Here is an 11,596-nt window from a genome sequence, read left to right on the forward strand (position 1 = left end):
GAGGAGAGGAGAGGAGAGGAGAGGAGAGGAGAGGAGAGGAGAGAGTAAATATGTTGAGGGGAAAAACTGCTGGCTGGCTGTAATTTAGAAGTCAGAAAAACAGGACTTTGTACATCGATTATAGATAAAAAGAATGACACTGCTATTAGACTTGACTCCACCCTAGTTGTCTTAGGTGAAATAACCCATGTAAACATAATGCCAACTAAGGGCTTCACTAAAATAAATGAACTGTGATAGATAGATGCAGAGGGCCAGGGAAATTTAGAAACCTGATTCACGTTTTCTAGGAATGCGAGTGTAAATGGGACCAGGACAGTCATCTCAGTTCCTTCCTCAGGACTGCTAAGACAGAATAACACAACATTGGCAATGATTCTTAAAGATGTTCCTTTGGTGTGCTCTCTTGCATGGTAACAGCAGTATCTACTACAAGAGCCTATGTAAAGAGTAATTTATCTCAAAACGAAAAGTAGACTTTGTTCTATCTAGAGGAAAATTTTGAATAAGTTGGGTATTACTGTGCGAAGAAGCTACTCAGGAGCTTGACAGTCATGTCAGATATTCTGAATGGCACTGTGGGATGATGCACAAGTCTAGAGGGAGGATCTATGATCTATTAAAAACAGAAGTAGCACGTGCAGGTGGGAACTGAATCACCAGACTCATTCTGGTGTCTATATGTTAGACAGTTGAAACAATGACATGAGTGAGCAGGGATAACAAGCAGAGAGTTATCAATTTGCCTGATGTCCTTTTGTGTCATTGCACAGGTCCACCACCAAGCCAGCTTTCTTAGAGGAACTACTGGGTTGTCAGGACACATTTGAGTGGCTTTCACCTTTTTTTAAAAAATGATTGACAATTTTGTGTTATAAACTTGCATAAGTTTAGAGTATAAAATGATCCAACAAGAAAAGGCAAATATGCTAGAATTGTTGGTTTTCAGTAAAATTATTAGATGCTTCAAAAACACAAACTCACGGGAGACACGCCAGCTTTTGCTAGAGTGAAAACTCTGTAATGACTGCAGACTGAACAGATTGGAGAGTGTCACTGTCTCAACAGAGACAAACTGACTGAGGCTGAGACTCCTTGAAAAAACATATCCTGCTCCAATACCTGTGCCCAGGTGAAGGCAACTTGTCTGCATAGACAAACCATTTTTGCCAGCTGTTATTCAAGAAACACCTCTAAACAATGCAGTATATAAGTATATAGTATGTGAGATCAGTGGTCTAGCTGTGAGTATTCTATCTAATATAATGGACAATGAAGGAATAACGTAAGAACAGTGCAATCACTCCTTAAGTTTTCTTCTTGTTTTCAACAAACTATAGCTTCCTGAGCCAGAGGTGAAATGCTGATATTTAGTATCAGCTGATGTGATATTTAATATTTAAGCTGCTGATATTTAATGTTTAATATCAGCATTTGTTATTTTCTCCAGTTATTTTTTGGAGCCATATAAAATTCATAATCAGCTACATCTAGTGACAGGAGCACCAAAGATTTTCACAGCTTAATTACATATCATGTAAAGAACAACACATCCTTGTACCAATTTCGAATCACCACCATCTAGATTCTGTTCCTAGTTTAAATACCGGAAGAGGAAGTGAAAAAAAAATCCTTATTCACTTTCACTTTATCACTGATAATTTTGTAAACCACCATACTTCCTTTCAGTGACTTTTTATTGAGATTAAAGGGTCCTGTCTTCTTAGTTGATCCTCTCAGACAAGTCATTCTGTAAATCTGAATGTCCTTCTTTCCCTTCTCAGAACCTTTGTTACAGACTTCATAAGCCTTGTGGTGAGAGGCTCAAACCGTGCACACACAAAGTTTGAGATGTGCATGAACTGAGCTGGGTAAGAGCAGACCTCATACACAAGAAATAATGGTCAGTTTAGATCGCTTTTTTGCATCACTTAGCTAGATGAATTTTCAGCTTTTATTTTTAGGCCAGTCATTCACTCTTTTTCTAATCTCTGCAGTTCTTCTCTGCCACTCTCATCTTTTCTAACTGTATAATTTTATGCCTTCAACAGATTTGTTATTTCATTATTCATCCTTCATGAATAAATTAAGCAGCCCAAGCCCTAGCACAGGTGTCTTATAACTCCACTGCAAAAAACTGACCATCTACCCTCATTTTCCTTCCTGTAGCAAATTTTCCTTTAGCAAATTTCATCTACATAGGAACTTTTCTCTAAATTTCCTCAAGCACCATTCATGAGAGCCTTTTTGAAATCCTGTTGGATTTCCACTATCCCTGTGCATGCCATCTCAATCTACTCCAGTAGTACCATCAGGCACAGCATCACTTTTCAAAAGCCATGTTGACTCTTCCCCATAATTAGAGATAACTGCATGCCAATTTCCTCCCCCTTTTTTACAACTTCTACTAACTTTGTTCAGCACAGATATCAAACTCCCTGGTCTAAAATGCCCCCAGAGCCTTATCTCAAATTGTATCTGCTGGTGACTCTTTAAAAGCAATTTTAACCAGGAGTTTCTACACCACAGTTAGTCAGCTCTGTCATCCTTGAGTTGTTTTTTTGACCACTGGGGTGAGAGCCATGTGGTTTCAGAGATTTACTAAGTGCTTATTTCATTTTACTACATTATAACCTTTCTTAGCAGCATTTTGCTCACAGACAGTCCTTTGATGGATTTCCTCTCAAGGAATGTTTTAGACGTGGAAATCTCCCAGATTTTCCTGTCATGAACACCAGTGCAATAAATCTGTTTGGTTTTCTACTTGCCATCACCTTTTCCTTCGAGTGCTCTTTCTTTATGTATTAGCCTGTGTTAGCCTCCTTCTTTATGTATTAGCCTTTGAGACACAAGATAGCAGAGTTCTGAACTGGTAGAATGAGAAACATATTTCTTTTACTTTAACATTTTTTTTTCAAATTTAAGTGTTAGAGTCTTTCTTGTGGGTGGATGGAAGCACAGCAGCAAGTACCCATGAACTGAGCTTTACTAGAGACTAATGCTGATGTTATTAAAGATAAGGTGATAGTCTCAAATTTGATGTAATAGATACTGTAATCAGTGCCAAAGCCTTAACACAACTCTTTTCTCTGGAAAAGAAGAAGCTGTGGGAGCAGAATGTGCCTCTCCAGAGGTCTAGAGATACTGTTTTGACTGCTCATCACTGAAGAGGAAATCTCCTGATATAGCAAGCTGGTGTTAGGGGGGCAGAAGCAATGGAACTGGTTCAATTGTTGCTTAATGTTTTACGACCCACCTTCACTGTGGATACCTCTAAAAGAGCCTCAAGTACTCATTTCTCTATGTAAAAGTTGTTGAGTAGTCTCAAGTCATCAGCTGTGCATGGAGGCAATGGTACCACAGCACAAACAAGAGGTAGAGGAAAAGGAACCAGAGATACTTTCACTCCGGTGTTCTGCTACAGAAGTCATCCATATGATGAGATGCTCAAAATCCTGAAGGAACTTCCTATTTGGCAGCTGACCTTAGGTAGCCTGTGAGATGAAGGAAGTATCCTCTTACCTCACAGTGCAAATTGGTACGGACCTGATGGCTGCCCTCAGTCTTTTACCCAGTAGAGACAGAAAAGAGTGATTCAAAGTTCAGACAGCTCTTCCTATCACGCTTACAGGCAGAAATTGAATTTGTTGCTCATGTTCTTGCTCTGGTAGGGGGCAGGGGAAATGCCATGGACATGCAAGCAAGCATGCACACACACTAAGAAACTTCTGCAAGGGAGGAGGAGCTGAAGAAACTAGAAGGAAGGAAAAACACTGGTGAGGGAGGAAGAGCTGCCTGTAGAGGTGTGAGATAGGAACAGTGCTTTGTGAAGGGGGAGGAGAACACGATGATGAAGAGTTGGTAAACAAGCTGGGAGCGTGTCATAACCCCCCCCCCATATACACCTTCCTGTGACCACTCTACAGGGCACCGTAGAGTGGTCTCAGCAGAAGATGAGCCACAAATCAGTCCCAAGGCAAACACCTCTTGTTGAAGGCAGAAAAAAAGCTGCCAGTCTACAAATCTTTGAGTTTGTGACTTTTGAGTTTTCCTTGTGCAGGGCGGGAAACTCTAGCTATACTTCCTTACAGAGGCTGGAACAGGCAGGCATGGCCTGAGGTGAGGTTAGATGAGATGACCCTGCCTGGGCCAAGGTATTTTCTCTCCTCACAGTACCTTATCTGAGCCTTATCTGCCTAACACCACAAAGATAATGAAGGACCACAGCATTGTAGGACACAAGTTTATCATAGAATGGTTTGTTGTTGGAGGGGGTTTTAATAATCATCTAATTCAAGCTCCTTGCAGGGCAGGAACACCTTTCACTAGATCACATTGCTCAAAGGCCCTTCCAACTTGGCCTTAGACATTTTAAGTGATGGGATGTCTTTCTTATAACCCTCCCTTTATATTTGTTAAGACTGCAAGGAGGTTTTCCCAGACCTTCTCTTCTCCAAGCTGAACAAGCCCAACTTATCATAGAATCATTAATGTTGGAAAAGACCACTAAGATCACCTATTCCAACAGCCTAACTACCACTAGTATTGCCCACTAAACCATGTTGTTAGTACGATATCTACATGCTTGTTGAAAACCTCCAGGGACAGGCAACTCAACCACCTCTCTGGGAAGCCTGTTCCAAAGCCTGACAACTCTTTCAGAAAAGAAATGTCCTAATATCCAAGCTGAGCCTCCCCTGCCACAACTTGAGGCCATTCCTTCTAGTCCTATCCATCATTACATAGGAGAAGAGGCTGATCTCCACCTCACCCCAGTGTCCTTTCATGCAGTTGTAGAGAGCCTCCTCCAGTCACCTCTGAGCCTCCTCCAGTTCCTGAACAATCCAGTTCCTTCAGCTGCTCCCCATAAGACTTGTGCTCCAGACCCTTCATTGCTCTTCTCTGGACACTCCCCAGGGCCTCAATGTTTTTTCTTGTAGTGGGGGGCTCAAAACTGAACACACTCCTCAAGGTGCAGCCTCACCAGAGCTCAGTACAGGGGAACAATCACCTCCCTGCTTCTGCTGGCTGCACTGTTTCTGATACCGGCGAGGATGCTGTTGGCCTTTTTGACCTTCTGGGCACACTACTGGCTCATGTTCATGTTTGGACCTAGTCCAAAAGCTCTGTGTCTTTCTTTTCCTGAGGGTCCCAAACTCAGTGCAGTACTTCATAGTCATGAAAGCAGAATAGAGTTACATGTGGAGCTGAGAGGTGAGATGAAAAAAGAGAGCTAGAAAAGCCTTGCCAGGCATGCCACAGGGTCATTGTTTCTGCAAGTGATTTGTCATGCAATTCCTGATGCACTCTGAAGCTGCCTGTGGATGCAAGCAGAGAACACAGCATCGAGTGGAAAAGAGTAGAGTGGCACAGATGAGAACACAAATTGCACAAGCTGGTTTAGTAGGTAAATAACAAGGAATGTGCTAGACTTCAAAAAATAACCCACATAGAAATTAGAAATTGAAGTAGATTTTTTGTAAATGATTATGAATATTTACGAATTATTTGTACTTGCCCTGGGCGATATCTAAGCCTTAATTTTCACCTTTTTTTCCCTCTACATTTGAAATTAGACTATAATGGTGATTAGAATCGTGGAGGCTAGGATTCAAGACTGGGCTCAAAGCTGTGTATGCAAACCATGAGATTGGGTCGTGCTGGCACTGCAGCTCCTCAGAAGTATATCACCCATTCTCACCTCCTAAGGGTCTGTGGAAGAGGACTTCCAATGCAGGCAATATAGCAAGCAAACTCTGCAGTCTCCCCACACTCTTAGCATTACAGGATCCCAAGGAAGCCTGTGTTTCAGTAAACTTTGGGATTTGCCTCTAGATTCAACATGTGACTGCAGAGGTGTAAAGGGTTCCCTGATGTCCTATGGTCATCTGTGTCCATGCCCCCAGGCCTGTGCCAGCCAGCTAGCAAACTGCCTCTGTCCCGCTTACCTCTCTCTAGGAGAAAACCCGAGGGTGTATGGGCTTGGTGTCTGATCGTTTCTGCCACAGCAAAGGTTTTTGGTTCATTTGGGCACCAGGACGGCAGCTTGAATCACAGTAGGAGCAGGCAGGCTCTTAGGGCACTTGCTTATCCAAATCATGACTGTCCCCACTGCACACAGCTGGCTCTATGTCTGCAAGCTGCAGCTCATTTCTCCTCCTCTTTCACTTCCTGACACACTTCATTCTGGCCACAAAACATGAACTTTGAAGCATGATCCTATGATAGCAAACGCAATTGTGAAAGAACAACACCCAGGTGCACTCACAGCTGAGGAGGCTTGGTCAGAATGCCAGATATTTGTTCTTCTTTGCTTCTATGCTAACGCACCAACCCCCACAGCTGACGGGGGAAAAGTAAAACATCCCCTTCTCTACAATATTGCCAGACAGAAGTTTGAAGTGAAATATGGGAAGTGAGAGCTTGTGCAGGGACACAAGCTGTGAGTGGCAGGGACCCAAAATAACTCAGCTCTGCAGGCGTGTCAGTGTCTGCAGAAGGCAAAGACTATGAGCGTCCCTGTTGTTAGAAGTTGCAGGAGGCACGGTGCGGTGCTAGCAGAGCATGAAGGCTGGAATAGCAGGACACCAGGGACTCAGTACTGCCCACCACAGCTGCTTCCTGGTGACCTGCTTTTGCTTTGCAGGTTCTAGCACAGTGGAAAAGAATGGAAGTCACACCCCACCCACCATGTCCTTCCCCAGGACAGCTGCTGCCTGCTGTCCCAAGACAAGGAGCCATGCCCACAGGCTCCCAGAGGCTGTGGGCTGTCACAGCCTGTGTTTGACTTTCTCATACCCTGTGCCCCTTGTTCTGCCTCATGCAGGGAGCAGCGCAATGACAAATATATATCTTTCTGCTGCTTGTAAACCCTCAGAGGATACAATGGCACTCAAAATGCTGATCTCACCTGTTTTAATGTCTCTCTCTTTCAAACAGACCCCTTTCTCACTTCCTCATTGCTGGGATTTTTGTTCTCATGGCTGTTTGCGTCTTTGCAGTTCTCCCCAAGGCTTGAAGATAACTGGGGGTGGGGGTTTCCCCTTTGCAAAAAGTCCCTGCCGCTGTCTGCAGGGGCCTTGTGCCCCTCACTGCTTGCTCACACACGCCTCAGTCTGGCAGCCCAGGCGTTACCATTTGAGTCAGAGGAGGCCTCGCACTGTGGGCCTGCGCTGCCCCACAGCATCCCTCACCCCACGGGGATCACTCACCTCAGTGGCTTTCACACAGCATGAACAACCTGCTTCTGGGCCCAACTGCCCCTCGAGGGCTTCGCTTACAGGGGAGAGAAGGTACCCCGTCATTCCCCACTGCTGCCCAGCTGACAGCAGGTAGGACCAGATTTCCGGGATGTGTGTCGGAGGCTACACCCTGGTGCTGCAGATCCCAACATGCCTGATACCCTGCTGCGCCGGCTCCAGAAAGCGGGAGCAGGGACCAAAGCAAAGCTGGAAGGACAAGCAGAGAAATGAAAAGCTCCATTGCAGCTGCTTGGTTTTGAGGGGATGGCTGAGCACAAACGCTCTTCAGACCTCATTGTGTGAACAGATGTAGATGAGCACAGAAAAGGGGTTAACTCACATGTCTAATGTTTTTACTGTTGGTCGGGATGAGGGGATTGAGTGTATCCTCAGTGAGTTTGCAGGTTTCACCAACCTGGGAGGATATACCAATCTGCCTGAGGAGAGGAAGGCTCTACAGAGGGATCTGGACGGGCTGGATCACTGGGCTGAGGCCAATTGTATGAGCTTTAACAAGACCAAGTGTCAGGTCCTGCACTTTGCTCACAACAACCCCAGGTAAGGCTTGGGGCAGAGTGGCTGGAAAGCTGCATGAAAGGAAAGGATCTGGGGATGTTAGTTGAACATGAGCCAGCAGTGTGCCTGGGCAGCCAAGAAGGCCAACGCTCTGAAAGAGTTATCAGGGGTTGGAACAGGCTGCCCAGGGAGTCAACCAGTCCTCGAGGTTTTCAAGAAAATAGGCAATGTTGCTTTGAGTGAATATGATTAATTCTTATGGTGGTGGTGGGTGGATGGTTGGAGTAGGTGATCTTAGTGGTCTTTCCAACCTTCATGATTCTATGTGGGCACGCAGGGGAGGTGGAAGAAGCATAAAAAGGCCAGGCTCACTTTCTGAATAAGAGAGAAAAAGCTGAAATCTGGGCCTGCGTGAGGATTTTTACATTCCTGAGCCATCAGCACAGATGGAACTGGCCTGATGAAGTAACAGCAGTCTTTGTTCCCAGAAGGTTCCAGCCCTATGATCGTACAACCCACACACCCTACTGGGAAGAGGAGCAGCCACCACACTCCTTGCTGGGAGGAGGGCAGAAAACCCTCCTTCCTGCTGTGAAGGTCTGATGGGAGACCTGTCAGAGAAAGAGTTAAGAAGGTTGGGAAGCGGTTGGGCTGAGTCTGTTTGCTGTAGCAATGAGGGCTGCAGGGTAGAGAAGAATGTCCAGCCTGCAGGAGGCAGGTGAGGGAGTGTCAACAAGGGCAGCTGTGGAGCTGAGGGAAGTGCCAGGTCTTCCTGATTCTGTGCCCAGGGACTGACAGAGCAGGGAGATACACTGGCTACCAAAGGGCTGGGTGACAATGTGTTGATGAGCTGGTGCCTTTAGTACCAACTGCCTGATGCTGCCCAGGTTCTCTTGTATATAAATCTTTGCTCACTGCTGCTGGAGTGACTTGTCTACAGAGAAAGATGACCAGATCGTCTGTCTGTAGGACATCAGAGGCTGGGACTCAGGCACTGACACCACCCCTAGCCATGTGAGCTCCCTGGGAAGGATACTCACTCCAGAGACCCAGTTCAGAGCTCTCCCATTGGTCTACCAGAAATGTAGTGGGCAGTATTGCATAAACACCCTCAATCCAGAAGCTTTCTGTGGGCCACTCAATCTCTGATGCTGGTAGGCACACCAGCACTACCCACAGTCATCACCTGGTGCAGGGGCTGTGCTGTGCAGGATGGGATTCGAGCTGCTTCTTGGTGGCTGAAGGTAGAGTTTGGCCAGGACTAGGATGGAGATAGTGTGACTGTGTGTGTGATGCTGATCCCAGTGCAGCATGTCCTTGCTGTGACCTAGTTGCAAGTACACTTTGCACTCCTACTATCTGTATTGAAAAGTCACCTAGGGAGGTGCTGTTTGCAAAGAAACAGGCAGATCTGTAAGAAAAGGGTGGGAGAAGAAACCTAAGCAATACAAATGAGAGGGAGCATCTCTGGGAGCATAGAGGGAGAGAAGCAGTGACATTGAAGAATTGCAGATAGGGGAGTAGGAATGTCCAGTCTGGCACAAAGGAGGGTGCACATCCCCCTCCCTGCCCATTTTTACTCTAAAGTAAGGCTATAGAGGACTAATCCTCTGCCATCCTGCTCCACAAGTTCCACGCCGAGCAGATGTCCCTACAGGGGGCCCTCTAGGACACTGGTGACTGCACAGCTTTGGCAGGGTGGATGGAGGAGAAGGTCTGAGCATGCCGGCAGCAGGTAGAATCCATGGAGGCAGTGAGGCGAGGAACAGAGCTGGCTGTTGAGGAATGTCAGCATCAGTTTTGCTGGTGGAACTGTCCCACTCTGCTGGGGCTGCAGGTCTTTGGCAAAATTGCTATCCAAGATTAGCAGGACCAGTGGATGTCAGTGGGGCGGTCATGGGATCCATTCAGTGAGCCAGTGTGTCCTCTTGGAGCACGTGGAGTGCCTTTTTCCACATGCTAGTGGAATTGCTGACACAGCAAACATTGAACAGCATGCATGTGCTACTACAAATACTAATTTTCTGGTTAAACTTCATCATTTGGCCAGGCCTGGCTTTTAAATTGTGTCTGGATCACGCCAGGTGTCAGCCCTGCAGACTGGCAGATCTTGCCCCACCAGCCCTGCCCCCAGCCCTGCCCAGCCCCCCAAGCTCCCCTTTCAGTTGCTTACTCCTCTTCCTCAATGGCACATGGGTCCCAGGAGCTGATGGTGCCACAGGCTGAGCCAAAAGCACCTGCATAGCAGTCTTTCTGACTCTAGGCCTTGAGGACCATGGCACTGGGTGAGCACCCTGATGGTTCTCCTAAGCACTCTCCATCTGAATGCATCCATCATGCATGCAGTAACAACCTCTCTCTCCTGCTGCATCCCACCAGTGCCTTCCCCTTCTCCATAACTGAGTGTCAGAGCTCAGCAGGCCTGTGCCTTTTCTCACCTTGTTTCAGGCAAGTGGGAGGCTGCCTTCATTCATGCCATCTCCTCAGGGGGTTTTGTCTTTGCTGTGACTCATGCCTGCTGCTGTGGGGAGCTGCAGAAATGTGGTTGTGACCACAAGATCTGAGGTGATGAAGGAGTCCGGAGACAGAGATTGGGTGGCACAGGACAAGGTTCATGGGAGAGGATCACCAGGGGATGAGAGGCAACATTTTGTTTCACAGTCAGTCCTCAGCCCTTCTGGCATTCCCCCCAGGGTTTCTCACTCTTTGTCTCATTGTTGGTTTCCCCCAGCAGGTTTCCAGTAATCAGGCTGCTCTGATAACCTCTCTTATGGGATTGCTTTTTCTCTTTGTGGACAACTCTGAGAAGAGCCATGGGGTGTCCTCCAGCCAAGCTCTCATGAACCTTCACAATAATGAGGCGTGGAGGAAGGTAAAGGCAGGAACAAAAGCTGGGAAGCAAGCCCACTTTCTAGAGCTTCCTCTTGGCTGGGCAGAGCTTTGTCCAGTCCCTTATTCAGAGTAGAAATCTGGGGAATCCATGAACTCACAGAGCAGGTTTGTGTCCTGCTCCTTTCCCTTTCTCTCCCTTCTCTTTTTCCTACCCCTCCCATCCCCTCCCTTCCTTTCCCTTCCCCTCCCCTTTCCCCTTTTCCCATCCCTTTGACTAATCTTGCCCTGATGTCGCCATTCTGGCCTCATGAGAAGCCTGCTGGGGAAGTCATTGCTTAAAGCCCACAGGAACAGGTGCCCCACAGGTTGTCTCTGTTCCATCTGGCAGCTGTCTTCTGCTTCCCCATGCCCTTACACATGAAGGTGGAGTGCAAGTGCCATGGCATGTCCTGTGAGGTGTGCACATGCTGAAAGGTCATGCCCCCTTCTGCAAGTTGGACTACGTCCTGGATGAGAAGTTTTGAGAGAGTAGTAGAGGTTCACTCCCAATGAGTGAGTTCCTGCAAGCTGTTGGTGTCCAAGAGCAATTGTTTCAAGTCTTACACAGATCATGACCTGGTTTATCTGTTGGCCAGCCCAGACTTCTGTGATTGGAAGTCCTGGTGTGGGGCCTTTGGCACTTCTGGCCACCTGTGCAACAGGACATCTGCAGCCATGGATGATGGCGATCTCCTGTGCTGCTGCAGGGGCTTCCGTGCAGCCCAGGCTGAGGTGGTGGAGCAGTGCCAGCACCTGGTGGAGGTGCACAACTGCTACTGGTGGGGCAGTGGGGCTAGATGAAGACAACAGCCCAGAGAGGCCCACTGCATGGGGGGGGAAACAGGGAAAGGTGTAGGGAAAGCCTGCTCCCTGCTTGGCACTCGGTCTTCAGCCTTGTTGGACTTTTTGTGGTTTAAATTTATTTTCAATACAGAGTTGGAGGACACAGGCCCCAGAAACCTTTAAAC

At 47.1% G+C, this 11,596-nt stretch overlaps 1 protein-coding gene and 1 pseudogene across 1 annotated transcript in view; one reads left to right on the forward strand and one right to left on the reverse strand.

Moving 5' to 3' along the window:
- Nucleotides 1-7,304, reverse strand: part of IFFO1 (intermediate filament family orphan 1) — a 79,005-nt gene extending 71,701 nt beyond the window's left edge. Inside the window, exon 1 of the mRNA XM_042809610.1 lies at nt 7,297-7,304. Coding sequence (XP_042665544.1) covers nt 7,297-7,304 — 8 coding nt within the window. The remainder of the gene's footprint in view (nt 1-7,296) is intronic.
- Nucleotides 7,305-7,581: 277 nt separating this feature from the next.
- Nucleotides 7,582-11,429, forward strand: LOC122155606 (annotated as a pseudogene).
- Nucleotides 11,430-11,596: the final 167 nt, after the last annotated feature.

This window comes from Centrocercus urophasianus, unplaced genomic scaffold, assembly GCF_019232065.1.
Source record: "Centrocercus urophasianus isolate 14NV4802_14NV808 unplaced genomic scaffold, USGS_Curo_1.0 seq_12, whole genome shotgun sequence".
NCBI lineage: Eukaryota > Metazoa > Chordata > Aves > Galliformes > Phasianidae > Centrocercus > Centrocercus urophasianus.